The 15,543-nt window shown below is 43.8% G+C and overlaps 1 protein-coding gene across 4 annotated transcripts in view; it reads left to right on the top strand.

The window, feature by feature from the left end:
• Nucleotides 1–648: 648 nt before the first annotated feature.
• Nucleotides 649–15,543, top strand: part of EGLN3 (egl-9 family hypoxia inducible factor 3) — a 42,332-nt gene continuing 27,437 nt past the window's right edge. The window contains exon 1 of one of the 4 annotated variants that reach the window (XM_075926946.2): nucleotides 649–1,364. In XM_075926946.2, the coding sequence (XP_075783061.2) occupies nucleotides 747–1,364 (618 nt within the window). In that variant the 5' untranslated portion in view covers nucleotides 649–746. Of the gene's footprint in view, nucleotides 1,365–2,185; nucleotides 3,527–15,543 lie in introns of those variants that run through there. The other 3 variants (XM_006117668.4, XM_075926948.2, XM_075926947.2) reach the window with 3 other exon arrangements.

Here is a 15,543-nt window from a genome sequence, read left to right on the forward strand (position 1 = left end):
TCAGGGATTAGAGGGCAAAAACTACCCGGATCTCAGTGAACCTAGGATTTGAATCTGGGGTTTTGGACCTGACATATTCTGTCAGCAAGGCAGCTGGATATTTTTGATGGAACCAGAGGCAGCTACAGTTATGTATTCAGGCAGTGCAATTTGGGCAGTTGGTACCACAATCTGGCAGCATTCTTCTAGAGCCAGGTGTTGGTTTGGGGGTTTTGTGGTAGTTGGGTGCCACTGTGCCAAACTATAGTTTGTTGGTGCAGGAGAACCCAGACCTTTATAAGAGGGTAAAATATGGGGCTTTATGGCCAACATTTTGCTGGGCTACAGCAAGCGGCTGTGAGGGAATCCAGGCTTGTGCAGAACCTCCTCCTTAAAGCGGAGGTCTCTGTATTGTTCTCTCCCCCACCCCCCGTGTTTTTGATGGTCTAATCTGGGGGTAGGGAGCCAAACAAGCACCGTCCCCAGCCTGTGCCCTTGACACCTTGCAGCGAGGCCTCCCGCTGCGTTCTGCACGTCCAGCCTTCGTGCGCTTCGCTGGAACTGGCATGTTCCCAGCCACGGGCCCCCAGGGACTGAGGCGGCGGCACGACAGGGAAGTGGAGGCGGAGGCGGATGAGCCTGCGCGCTCCCGCCTGTACGTGTGCACGCTCCCGCCCGGCGGCTTGTCCTCTGTAGCATCCTGTGGGTGGAACATGGCCCTTCCCATCCCCTCGCACGGCTCCCGGACTAGCGGCAGCATGTGAGCAATGCGTGGGGACAGGGGGACCGCTCTGCAAATGGCCACGAGCCGGGGAGCCGAGCCGCCCATGGGCACCGGCGCTGGCGAACCGGTAGCCAGCATGAAAAGCCTTTTGATCGCTGCAGACAGCCCCGAGAGCAGCGAGCGTGCCCAGGGCAGGAGTGAGGCGCAGCGAGCCGATCCGTCCAGATGCGCAGAAGGAGGCACTTGCCCAGCGAAAGCAGGGGAGTCTAGTGCCTGCAGAGCGCGCCCTCTGAATCTACCCCCTCTTAAAAGAGCGCCTCCTAAGGATCACCGAAGTGGCCAGAGACTAGTGTTACAGTACATAGTGCCTTGCATGAACTCCTATGGCTTGTGCATAGTAGACAATTTCCTGGGACACAAACTTGGAGACAAAGTCTTGCAAGAAGTCCAGGCTCTGCACCTGAGTGACAAATTCCAGGATGGAGCACTGGCCAGTCAAAAATCAGGCAGTACTAAGGCTGTTCGCGGGGACAAGATATTGTGGGTGGAGGGCAATGAACAAGGATGTGAACATATAGGCTACCTGCTGTCCCGAATGGATAAACTCATCATGCACGCAGATGGGAAACTTGGGAATTACAAAATTAGAGGAAGACATAAGGTTAGTAATTGTAGAGACAATGGCCTTTTTTAAAGGTAATAATCCCCCCTACCCCGGGTTTCTAGTCTGCGTTAAATGCACACAAAATCTTACAGTAAGAATTTTAGCAAGTCCTAGGCACTCGGCGTGTTGTGAGTGGACTTCGTTAAACGAGTCAGTCGTTAAATGTTCCGCCACCTAATCTAATTGCTTTTAATTAGAATACATTTTTATAAACGAACAGAGATTAAAAACTTTACATGTAACATATATGGTATCATCTTTGATAATCGGAGGGGGATGTGAAAATCTGATAATGAAGTGGTTATGATAGCTAAAAGATTGCTGTTTTTTTAAAAGTGAAGATTAAAGCTCAGTGTGTCAGATTGGAAGTTAACACAGCATGTGATGAATTCAGAAACTGACAGCATCTCGTGCACTTCATGCCACAATGCAAAATAAACCAACGAACTCTTTCCCGTAAATAACTGGGGAAAGGGCAAAAGACTAGGTTCTTATACAAACTTTTTAAAAAATCCATTCAATTTTTCTAACAACCCCCCCCCCCCCGCGCAGTTGTTGGAACTGGCATTGCTATTATTTCAGGGGACAGTTTAAATGACGGACAGTCACTTTAAAGCGAGAAATGAATGGGATCTTTAGTTTAAGCGCCTCATTGAACCATAGAAGAGTGTTTATCGAAGGAGATACTTTTTAAACTGATTCGGGAAGGAGGGCGCCTGTCACCAAATGAATGAAACATAGGGCAAAATTGTTTTCAAATAACTTTAAATCCCCTCCGGGTGGTTTGTGTGCAAAGACGTATGAGGTCAGGGGCGTCCCCACCTGGAAAAAATGACTCTTTCTCCGGCCTGCATTATTGAGTTAAGATAATTGTCACGAGCAGTTCGATTAGCACTTAATCTTTCAGCACCGTTTGTTTACATTGCCTTGTAGTATGTGACCGTAGTAGCTGTGTACATGTTGAGGGAGAATTCCTCAATGGCGGAGACCACGCCCCCGAAGGGCTGTGGGCGGGGCCTTCCAAACCACAAGAGACACTGCCTTCAGGTTCGTGGAAATCCCCTACGCCCCTCCATTCGATTCCAATTGTGGAACCTTTGAAGGGCTGAGCTCAGTGTAGTTCAGTGTGTGGGGCTGGCCGTGCTGAGGGAGACCACACCCACTCGGCTCCTGATTGGCTAGGTATGCGCCGACCGGGCTTGCAGTGGGGAAGGGGAGAGCGTGTCCCTGCCCTGGGACTGGGCTCCACCTACGTGCTGATCGCTGCTGAGTAAGAACACATTCTGCACGTAGCAGACGTATTAATCAGAAAGGGGCCAGCTGCTGCCTTGGTAAATAAATCGAAAGGGGTTTGTACTTTGCAGGACTCATCAGCTCTAAAAAAGGGGGAGTGATTACAGCCACTAAGGGGGAGTTCACACACTTTGATCACATACAGCAGATAAAAAAGAGCTTCAGAATCAGTAGCCCTCTGGTTTCAGCATTTCTTATCTGGCAGCAAAGGTGCGGCTGCGGAGTGGGGGAGTCAGTGTGGGGCAGTAAGTGCACTCACCGTGCATTTAATTATCTAGTCTAGTAATCCAAACGCTGGGTGGAACTGGAAACCTAGATTGAGGAGACATTGCAGCAGCAAACGTTCCCACACGGCTCTCGCTGCTAACCTTGCGTTCCTTGCTTCGTCAATTAAAAAGTACATGCGGGTTGACTCAAAGTATTCGAGCGATTGCTCATCTCCTGCTCTGCTCAGCACCGGTTTGGTGCACATTTGGCTTAACGCTGAAAGAGAAAGAGACCCGATCAAGATGCCTCTTGGACCTATAATGAGATTAGATCTAGAGAAAATAGCCCTCGACTACATTGTGCCCTGCTTGCATGACATCGGCTTTTGCTACTTGGACCATTTTCTAGGCGAGGTTGTAGGAGACTGTGTGCTGGAGCGCGTGAAACAGATGCACTACAACGGGGAGCTGCAGGATGGTCAGCTAGCCGGCCAGAGCAATGGCATTTCCAAAAGACATTTGCGAGGAGACCAGATAAAGTGGATCGGAGGCACCGAGGAAGGATGTGAGGCCATCAACTTTCTCTTGTCGTTGATAGACAGGTTGGTGATGTATTGTGGAAGTAGACTGGGCAAATACTATGTCAAGGAAAGGTCCAAGGTAAGAGAGCGATCAAAATCGCTGCTTGAATTTGTAATAGACACTGGCGTTGTGCTTGGTCCTAAATATTTAATGTTTGTATGTTCTAATGTTAACACTGAGTTATAATCTAACAATAGTACTTTGCACTTCTAAATTCCTGACCTGTAGAGAATATTGCTCCCGGAACCTCCAATAGTAATTTTCTTACTATCCACCAGTTTCAAGTGCAGATTACTGCATGCAAAAAGGCTCCGAGGGGTACCCTGTAACTTTAAAAAACAAAGAGTACTCCTATGCCACTTTAGAGATTAACAAAAATATCGTGAGCTTCCGTGGGCGAGACCCACTTCAGACGAGTACAGCAAAAGGGAGTTAACGCTGGATATTTGTCCTTTTGGAGCACAGTGCATGTGTTAGCTGCCAGATCTGAAAGTACAGTAAGTTGTTTATAAACAGTTCCTGTCATGCTTGATAAGGATCTATCATGTACACCAGAGACTTAATACAGCACCGATAAAGCTATAGAAGCATTTTCATGTTTAGTTGTCAAGGGGAGGAATGAATATGTATGTTAAACAAGAAACTTTGTGAAGTACGTGATATGAATTGACTGTCTCTTCAAGTTACTCTCTTCTCCATAGGGAGTCTGCTTGGTCACTGCAGTAATAATGTTGATTGCTAGGCAGGTGCCTGGTGGCTCATTATGTCTAAAATGTGATAAATTTAACCCCTAATTTATGCCCATAGATACTAGCAGAGGCCACAGCTGAGTAAATAAGCAAATTCGCATGGCAATTAGTTTTTAATCTAATTTTCTAGTGAGGGGAGCCCAAAGCTTGAGTCCTAGCTTGAATGTTTTCTGAGATTTGATGCTTTATTTGCTTACAACCTCTGCCCACCAATGCCTTTCTTATAGTCCTAAGCACAGCTGGCATAATGCACTGACAAACTGATCACAGCAGAGTAGCGATCTCTAATAAGGGCTCTCCTTCCCCCCAACTTTCAAAGACGTTTTGAAGTAAATAGGGAAAGCTATCAGAAGGCGGCGAGGGGTGATCTACATTTACTTGTGCACGTACTCATTTCAGATATGTTTATTTGGCGGGTTATTACACTATCAGGTGGCTGAAGTGTTTCACTCCAACTAGTTTCAGTTCAGTAGTCAGGTATCAACTGGTTATAGAGGGATATGATGACCGATGGAACCATTAAGTGTCGCCATTAGAAATGGTGTGAAGCATGAAAAGAAAGAGCCTATGCTTAAGTGTTGGTATCTTTCTGTGAAAAGAAAGGCACATGTTGCCACTTCCAATTCCAGGCACCGGTAGAATTTGAATAGCATATATGCTGTTCACACAGAATGGGCTAACTTGGTTTCTCTTCACTGTTTCACCTGTATAGAATTAACTTTGTTCATTTGTATTGATTGTTGAAAACTTCCTTGTCTATTGCCTGCAAATTATCTAAGATATTCAACTTCTCATTTTTTGTACATTTAGCATCTCAGTGGTAGGTATGTTGGAGGACTGATGGCATGAAGTTGTAAAATTCTTAAAACATCAGAGATGAAAGTCTGAAAACTTAGAAACTTGGGTCATCTGAAGAAGTGGGCTGTGCCCATGAAAGCTCATGATACCATCGACATGTTTTGTTAGTCTGTACACGTACCGAATAAACTTAAACAAAAACTGGTCTGGTAGCACTTTATAGACTAACTTGGCTACCCCCTGAAGCTTAGGACAAGTAGATATTCAAAGTTATCCCAGTGGATTTCTCTTGAGGCATTGGGGAAAGGAGGTGGAGTGGGACAAGGAGATGACTGGAGGACTGAATGCAACTAATGCCTAACAACGTGTGGGTATATTGTGTTTATATATAAAAAAAAAGTAAAAAATTCCAAGACATTTCTCTCCACATTATCTTAAATGGCAGAGTGTATGTGTGGGTAGAGGTGTTGAAATTTCTCAGCAGGGAAGGAGTGGGAATAATATAGTGAGGTTACTTCCTCTTTTTTCTTAAACAACCTTGAAATCTTAAAAAAAAAATAAAAATTGAAACATACATCGTTTTTGCTCAATTTTAAAAAATTGTCCCATCAAGTGGAAGAGGTTGGATTTGAAGAGGACTCAATTTAAATGAAGAGGCGTGGAGGAGAAGGAATGCTTTCTGTGTGAGATGGGGATGAGTGATCTGTCTCTGTGCTGACAATTTAGGACAGAGATGGGAAGTCTTTTTTGGATTGGGGGCTGCTGACCAACAGAAAAATCAGTTGGCAGCCACACACAAGCAAGAAGCAAAGACAAACAAAAAAACCCTTACTGACGTGGCCCCCTGCTGAGGAGGAGAGACACTCCCCATATTCCCCTCATATGCCAGAGCCTGGGCATAGCACATCTTTTTGTGCTCCAACCCTGTGGAGGGTGGCTGTGGGGAGCCTCGGCTGGATCCAGGCAAGACGGGGGCCGCATCTGGCCCCGGGCCATATGTTCCCCATCGTGATTTAGGTATTCTCCCTGAGTGGATGCTGCTTGCCTGAGTAATACTATAAGTGAGGCACTTCATTCTTTGGCCGCTAGGGGAAGAAAGAGGGGATTTTGTGCTACAGCTAGAGCCAGACATGAAGGGGGATGACTATATAATTTTTACCCAGTTGCAAACAGAAATTCACACTTGTATGGTCAGGGCAAATTCTTCTAGGACTTTACTGTGGGTAGTAAAAAAATTTAAATAACCAAGCTGTGGTGTTCCCACAGCCCTCAGTGTTTGTAAATCATACATGTTGTTGCTACTTATGTATAACAAGTAATAGCTGACTTTCATATAGTATCCTCCAGAGAACTCAACCCACTTTACAAATATTCTGGCATCTATTTGTATACATAGGTCTCTTCAGCTGTGAACATTTTGAGGTAGAAGGTGTTACACTTCAAAACAGATTTTTCACACCCCTAAGACATACCCAGTAGTTCAGGACCATGAGGAAATAATGTGCTTTCTGCTGTAAAGTACAGGGAGCATTTCAATAGGAAATCAACAAGAACAGATGGGCTAACATCCCTATTATCAAAAAAAGTCCCATGGAATTTTTGAGGATCACAAATAGTAGTTCTACATCTCCACTGAAAGATGGCAGGTTCAGCAAGACAGTGCCCTCTTGCGCTATACACCATTGTTGCCTCAGAGGGAAAGATTTTTTCCCCCTTTTGAATCACCATAATAGCTATCACAGCTTCCTGCACTGTTTCTTGGAGTATTCCTATCCAAGATCAGTCCCATCTGGCTAGTCTTGTGAGATCTGGTGAACTCAGACAACAATTATAATTATTTTAAATCTAGCTATGTTTTGACTATATACCACATTGTATCCTTTTTAAAGCATGCTTTGAGTTTTTGATGCTCAAAACTTTCAATAGCCTAGGCTTGAGGTATTTTATCAAGAGTTTAAGCATTTTTCAGTTTGACACATTGTTATAATTACTCTTTTAGGAAAACTGGTCTTTTGTTAGGAAAACAGGCCTTTTGTGGAACTAGGGTAGATCACGGGGTTGGAGAAGAGAGGGCAAGAAGGGAGGGTCAGAGCACAGATTTAACAATCCAGCACAATTTTTTCTAACCTAAATGTAAACCTTGAGCTTCTGATAAGTATTCTGATTGTGGAAATAAATACAGGTATCACAAGACTGATAATTATTTAGAGATCTACTCCTTAAACTTTACATTGGTAAAGTTGTAGCCTAGTCAATTAAATTTGTCTTAAGTATCCCTGGAAAGGAATTGTATAGGTTATAGGTGTGTCTACATTTAAACTGCTACAATGGCACAGATACTGTAGTGCTTCAGTGTAGGTTCTCCCATCTGCATAGGTGTGCCGTTTCCCTAAGAGGCAGTTGACCTAGTATAGTCTACGCCTGGGATTAGGTAGGAATAGCTACATCTCTTGGGATGCAGATTTTTCACATGCCTAAGACATAGCCATACTGATATAACTTCCATCAATGCAGGAACACCCCATCTATGAATGAAGTTAGCTATGTCAGTGGAAGTCATCTTGGCTTACACTTGGAAACAACTTTCAGTCAGTGTCCGTGGTGTCTACACTAGAGATCTATGCTGGTATAGCTATTGTATAGTCTGCATAGTGTAGACATACTTGTGTAGGACTTGATCTATACTTACAACATAGCTGTGAAACATGGTGGTTGATGCAGCAATGTCAATGGAAGATGCTTCCCTTGACCTAGCTATTGTTACTCAGGGAGGAGGAATTTCTACAGCAATGAAAAAACTCCTTCAGTTGCTGTAGTTTGCATCTAAGTTTTGGTGCATTTGGTCAGTGTAGCTTTGGCCCCATCGCTATCCCACTGAACTCCCTGTAGTGCAGATATGGCCTTAGTTTTAGCTAAAGCTGAGAATCTAGAACCTAAGACTGCTGGTTGGAAGAAGTGGTGGGAAGCACTGTCCTGCCATGTACTCCACAGTTCAAGCCCTGGGGAAAGCTATCTTGTGATGAAGTGCTGTTCAGGTAGGAACTGGAATCTTTGTCCTCTAGATAAAAATTCATTTCTGAAAACTATCCATTTAGAACTGGAATGGGAAATGGGAGAAGTAAAACCTTCTGCAAGAGAAATGTTTTGAGAAAATTCCATTGCAGAACAACCAAAACTGAAGCTTTTTGTCAATAGTCTTGTAATTCTGGTGGATGAAAAATTACATTTGTCATCTACATTAAATAACCCTCCTCCCCAGCAATTTTCTTGTTTTAACATTAAAATGCAAAGTGAAACTCCTGGTCCTGGGTACAGATCTAAAGAGCAGCATATAGGCTGATGATCAAGATGCAGAGGAACACAGGATCTAGAAATACAATATGTTACAAAAGATTTTTGATACCGGCATAGCAGCGTGCCTTGCAATTAGCGTACAATGAAATGCCTGATGAATACTGCCATCCAGAAAAACCAGGCATAATTTTTTTTTCTTCTAATCAAATGCACATGTTCTGGCATAATGGTCAGGTTCAAATCTGCTCTTCTGGATGAGTGCCAAAATGCCCAATGTTCAACAAAGTCCAGAGCCATTGGAACCGTAAATACCACAGACAAGTCATTTTATGATATTAGACTGAGGAATTCAGCTTTGGCAGAGATCCTAGAGCAGTTGCCTTGGATCACTGTCAGAACTGATGTTTATATCTATGTTTGTCAAGCAAGATTAGTTAGCTAGGTTAATTATACACACGAATGAGGATATTTTTCTTGACAATCAAGCATTAAAACAATATATACTTTGTTATATTTACTCTTATTTTTGTTCTCATTCTGGTCAGTGACTTTAAACTATTTTTTTTTATTGAAATGAGTATAGCAACAGTATCTCAGATTCCTGTTCTACCCAGCAGGACTCTGATGTTGCAGAGAGAGGGCCTTGACCCTACAAACAATTATGTATTTGAGAAACTTTGAATGCCCTTTGAAATCTGTATTTAGGCATCTAAATAATTGATCTTGTGGTTTAAAAGCCTAAGACTGAAAGTCTGGTGCACACATCACCACTATCTGATTCCAAATGTAATGTACGTGAGGCCTGATTCCAAGACCCCTGAAGTCAACAGAAAGACTCTTGTTGTCATCAGGTGGCATTGGGTCAGACTTTGGGTCAGTGAGGTTGCTATGGCTAGTTCATCTTTTTCTGGGGAAAGGAAGCTTGTAAAACGTTCCACCACACAGTGATCTTTCCTGTGGCCTTTGTCAGAGACCATCCTTACATTTTACTGTCTTAGCCCAGACAGGAAGATAGATGACTAGCTAATCCATTCAGGAATGGGAAGTATTGGTAAATACTTGAGTATTGTAAAGAACAGAGTTGTCTAACCTGAGGGGAACTCGGTGAGACTGCATACGCATTGGAGTTTGTAGGATTAGGGCTGGAGGAATTACAATTTAAGGATTAGTTTGTTTTATCTCATTGTCTGTGGCCTGAAATTCAAGTTTGTGAAAAGCTGTATTACTCCCTTGTCATTGATAGCAGTTGGTGAAACTTCTAAAGTCCAGTCATAAACTAGTAGGCTACCTTCTGATTTTTTGTTTGTTTGTTTACCATTGCCATGTTTCAAACTGGGGTAAGTTGCCTCAGTACAAGCCACCCTATGTACTGGTTCAGTGGAGGCCTCTACTAGTGTTGCTAGACTGGTATGCAACTACACCATGGCACAAATCTCCACCATAAACAAGCAGTAAGTGACTGTACCTGAAACTTCATCAAAGAGTTGCTTTTTGTGAAGGTACATAATGCTTCCTAACTGGCAGCATAGCTCTTGTGTACCAGATCGGTGGAGCTGTGGGCCTAAACTATTACAGAAGTGAGAGTACTCCTTCCTGTGGATTTACAGCGCATGACAGCACATCTCATTCCTTTTGCATCCCCAGATACTTCCTACAATTTTCTGGAAGCTCTGTGAGATTCACCTTGTGGACTTTCCTGACTCCACAGCTGTGCATTTCTCTATGGGATGAGATAATTTCCCCTTAACTGTTAATATTTGTATGTAGGGTGGCCAGATGGCTGAAAGAAAAATACCGAACTCCCCCACCCCGCCAGAAAAAAACACAGGGAAAAAAATTTGTTGAAGGGGGGGGGGACACTAAAGTTGTTGAGCAAAAAAAAGCTTCAGTTGGGGGTGTGTGTTTGTGGTCAGGAAGGGAGCGGTACTGGCTGGGAAGAGGAGGGCGCCTGGAAACAGCTAATGGGGGGGAGGAGCAGCGGCAATGGGGCTGGCCAGGAGAGATGGGGGGGGGGGCAATGGGGGAAGCAGGGCTGGTCGTGGGGGGGAACGGGGGTTGGGTGGAACAGGGCTGGCTGTGGGATATTGGGGGATAGGAGGGGACCGGCTGGAAGGGGGCGGGGCTGGCTGGGAGTAAGGGTGGGTGGGAAGCACATTGCACATACCCAATATTTTCTGATTTTTTTTTTTACAAGACAGAACGCGCAAATACCGGACTGTCCGGGACTGTATCGGACACCTGGCAACCCTATTTGTAGGCAGTATTTTTCAATATTTAATAACTCAATATCTATATCTTAGCATTCAGCTGCAATGAACTGAAAATGCCTGGATGTTCATTACATAGATTGAGGTAGCAAAGCACGTATACTTCAAAGTAAACCTGTTTGCTTGTGTGAAGAAGTAAACAATTTACTTGGGTCTTTATTACTTTGTGGAATCAACTCTACTACATGTCATTTCCTCTCTCAGCCACCTTCAAAGTTCGTATACATGGTGGTTTGCTGATGCAGAGGATTTCTGCATGAATTAATTGCAACTAGTCCTAAAGGTTCAAATTTTACATCATGAATAAGTGAACTTAATGATGGAGATTTCATTATAAATTCTGGCAAGGTTGAGGCCCTGATCTTGCAGTCAGTTTCTCCTACAGGTTTAAGCCCTTATCCTGATCTAAATAGCATGATTACCAATCTCTGGCTAGTTCTATACTTAATGTTAGTGTAGCTATGTCAGCTGGGGGTGGGAGGTGTGAAAGCTACACCACAGAGCTGCACATGCTGCCAACCCTCCTGGAGTAGGCACAGTTATGTCTGTCAACATATTTAATGCCATTCAGGAAGTTTGTGTTCAAACACTGACAGGAAAACCCCCTGTAAAGGTAGGCTGCATGTATGCTGGGGGCCTATGCTGGCATAGCTATGCAAACATGACTCTGTGAGTGTAGGTTTTGTAGTGTAGACATGCCCAGATAAACAACCAGAACTGGAGTATTGCAGGTCAGGGCTCTAGCAGAGCTATGGGAAAGTCCTGATGGGCAAAAGCTGACACTTTTTTCAGTTGTTTTAGCTTAGCTGAGCTAGAAAACACAATTGAAAAGCTCTGTTAGGTGCAGTTATAACATAAAGGCTGTGCTAGCTGGTTGCACGATAGTCTACATTTCCCTGAAGAACACAAGATGTCCAGCTGAAGCAAACATGCTAGCCTGGGGTGAGCAATAATTTTTTACCAGGGCCCCTTCAAAAAGGGCATTTTTTGCCTGTGCTGCACTGTAAGAGGCGTGACCTCAAATGGAAGGAGCGGGGCCAGATGCTTCCGGGCTTCCCCACCTCCAGGTCAGTCAGTGTCTGGGGGCGGGAGGAGGGGAGGTGCACAAAGCCTCCTCCTGCCCTATCAGGAGCGCATGGCGCTTCTAAGCGTGCATGCTCCTTGCAGGGCAGGGCGGAGGAAACTTGGTGTGCTCCCCTTGCCACAAAGCCAATCAGGGCTTGGGGATGGGGAAGCGCACAAAGTCTCCTCTCAGCCTGCTAAGAGCGTGCGGTGCTTCAAAGTGCCGCGTGCTCCTGGCAGGGCAGAGGAATATCCCTTAATTGGCCTGGGGACGGGAGAGCAGCAGGGCCTCCATGGGCTGGATCAACCCACTTGGTGGGCCGAATCCAGCCCGTGAAGGCCCTTTTGCCCACCTCTGTGCTAGCCTGTATCATCATATCTCACCCATGGTAAGCTAACTTGCCTGAGTTAATACAAATGAAGAACAGTTTTTGCCCATCAAGCGAGGATCTCTTTGGAGAGTCTTCATAGTGCCTGAGCGCACACAAAAATTCTAGTCCTAGTCACTCCTCACTGCTGTGAAATAAATTCCCAAAATGGGGGCAGGATGAGGGAGAAGGGGAACATGGCCACACAATCCAAACATGGATATGTGGCAGTTCTGTTAAGTCAGTGTTTGCAAAGCAGAAAAGGACATAATTGGTAGGCACAGATTTTTATTATACATTTTAATAGGGGTCTTCTGAACAATAGACACAATTTTTTGAAGATATGTTGTCCATGCTTTTGACTTGATTTTTCCCTTTTCCACTCCATAATAGGCAGTGGCAAATTACCAGTTGAATGCTTCCTGCTCTGCCGTGACTCTCCTATTACAGTAGACAGGCTGTGAGAATAAGCAATTCAGTAAGGGAACTCTGCAATAACAGTTACCAGCTTTAAATTCCTGGAAAGAGGTGTGTATGTTCCAACAAGAGTGAGTGTCACAGACCTGGCTCCTATTTAGCAGGATCATAATCCTTCTATGCTCAAGTGTGTGAAAGAGATTAAAAGAGGAGCCTGGTCTTTAGAAAAGTTTCGAAACTGCTTTCAGCACCTGTGCACGGGAGATGGTGGATGGCTCCCATGTATGGGCATGCCTTAGCAGGTTTGAGGGTGAATAATTGCTCTGTTACTACATGATATTTGTTTTATGATACCTTGGAAATGGTTTTGGTTTACACATAACCTTGCTATGTAACGTGATTTTAAATACACGTGAAAGGGAGTTGGCCAGAAGTAGCTCATCCTTTCTGTCAGCTAGAGAAACAATGAAGAAAGGGAACAGATGAAGACAGCCCATACAATGCAGACTACATCCTTCTATCCAAATGATTCACAGCCATGGCATTCTGTTACCAAACCATCTCTCGCTGTTCCCTCATGCAAAGCTCTATTTCCCAACCACCTTTCCCTCCAACTCCCCCCCCCCCGTGTGTGAGAGGTTGTTCTTTGTAATCGTTTTCTATCTAACTGTATTCTGACAAGATTATTAAAGAAGTTTAATGATGCCAAGCAAAGCAGTTATTACAAACTAATTGTCAATTTAATAATCTTGTCAGAATGGTTCAAATCCAAAACCTGAAACTGATGTTATTGGGCACCAGAAATAGGTAACGGCTAGGTGTCATGAATAGAGATGCCACCTATGTGTGGCTAGGTACCCTGACCTTGATTTTTATTTGACTAACCTACAGGAATATTGGGATAATATAAGCAAAGGGCTTGCCATAGTCCTGAAAATAAAGATTTGCTCCACATGCTTGAAATAGGAGTTAAATTAAATCTTACAAAGAAATAGGTAATGCATGCCTCTTAGTAGCAAAATTAATACTCAGAATTACATTTGTAACCAGTATAGTATATGCTGATTTGAGGGTCATGCACTAGCCCTTTTGTGTATTTTGTGTATGTTTTCATTCCTCTCGGCTGGAGTCAATAAGGATTGCTTACTTATTGGACTGGATTGGTTTTGTTTGGATTTGAATCTTTCTAAAACAAATGAATAAAATATTTTTGAAAGATTCCACCCTAATTCAACAGATTCTTGTTGTTGTTGTTTGTTTTTAAATCAATGGGACCGAAGCATGTGCTTAATTAAATACCTTGCTGAATAGGGATGATTTGCTGGGTTGGGGGCCTTAAATAAGTTATGAGGAAAATCTTTCCCTCTTTTTCCTGTCCAGTCTGTTTGTATCTACCACTTGGTTAGTGGATACAAACAGGCACCGGCAGATGGGGGAAGATACCTCTCTAGTCCGGCATTCTCTTGTCTGGCAACCTCGGGCATGATTTTAGTTAGCTGAATGTCCACTTATCATGGGTGTGGCCAAGTTTCCCATGGTCCCACTAATCCTGGCTCTCAGTGTTCTGTGCTTTTATTTAGCTCTAACGTACCCCTAAATGTCTCTTATGAGTCCAGTTAGCAGTGGAAGTGTTGGTATTGCTTCTACACAATATTGATCCTCCTGTAGCTGGGCAAATTCTCTGGTTTGGCACTATCAGGTCCTGAGGGTGCCAGACTAGAGAGTTTTAACCTATACACACTTGCATATTTTGATTGAGATTATGAAAACAAAAATCAATGGCTGCTCAACCTGGCTGGTGGTGTCTAATTTCTTACAGGCGTCTTGATAGAAGTATGTTTTGAGAAGGGATTTGAAAGAAGGGTGGGGAGCAGTGGGTGAGGTTGGAGTGCTATAGTCTGTCCTAGCGCCAAGGCATGTAATTCACTTTCTGACAGTTGGTAGATATAAATAGAACAGGCTCCCTGTGGCTATATTGACAATTCTGTTCTTTCCAGTATTCACCAATATATCCTTTTCCTTAATGGATTAACTTTTCATCCAGCTTCCTCTGTCTATGCCATGCCTGTGAAGCATGTACACTGCAGCTGAACTAGGCCAACAGGAAAGGTCACTGAGTGGTTAAATATTTCGCAGGCTGTGTTTTCACAGGAGGAGGAAGAAGAGGATTAGCCATGCCTGTCCTACTGGCTGGGTATAGGAACATTAAGCATTTGACAGTGATCAACATGCCACAGTGTCAAGACTGCATAATGTTAAATGGCTAAATTCATATTTAGGCTCCTGATTTAAGCAGTCAACTTAGGTCACGCTTTAAAAAAAAAATTAACTGATGTAACACTTACTATTAGGATGACTAAGTGATTAGAGAAGTGGTTTTCCAGCTTTCTGTATTGGAGATCCCTTTCAGAGAATGTGAACTCTGAGTGAGATATGCTCTAGAAATTGAAAATGGCGTGTGTAATGTAACGGGGATTCAGAGATGTCAGCCCCATGGAGCTGACAGCTCACAATTCCAATGTACCCACTTTATGATCCCCTGAAGGTCAGAATACACAGTTTGAGAACAGCTGAATTGGAGAAACACTTGTTCTGTTCTTTCTCTCATTTTACTTTGTGCATTTTCAGGCCCATGGTTATTTGTTTCATTGCTTTCCTTATATAAATGTGATTATTACTAGTCACATGACAGTCTCACTGCCAGGATCAGGTCCTAACTGTGTGTGCTAAGGATTGGACAGTCGTGTTGTTCAAAAACGGTCCCTAAAAAAAATCGTGCTATTGAAAAAATGTGTTACGTGGATATGTGTTAAACGAGTAATTACTGTACAAAATGGCAGGTTGAGAAGGTGCTTGCCCCAAAGTGTTTAGCTTTTAAGGGTATGTTAATGCAGCATTTTGGAGCCTGGGGATCAAGCCCCTCAGGCCAAGTTGACTGACTTGGGGTAGCAGGGCTCAGATTATCCCTGATTGCTTTGCTTTGTAGTTCCATCTTGAGATGGAGTTTGGCTCTGAAGCGTAGGAGGGGTGGTGGGCTGTCTACTATCTACAGCTCTCTTTAGAATACTAGCTGAGCCCCACTAGTTTGAATCTCTTGATCTGGGGTAGGAGGCTTCCTGCCACAGTCCCCAAAATGTTAG

Source organism: Pelodiscus sinensis, chromosome 5 (genome assembly GCF_052426305.1).
Source record: "Pelodiscus sinensis isolate ZL-2025 chromosome 5, ASM5242630v1, whole genome shotgun sequence".
In the NCBI taxonomy this organism is placed as follows: domain Eukaryota; kingdom Metazoa; phylum Chordata; order Testudines; family Trionychidae; genus Pelodiscus; species Pelodiscus sinensis.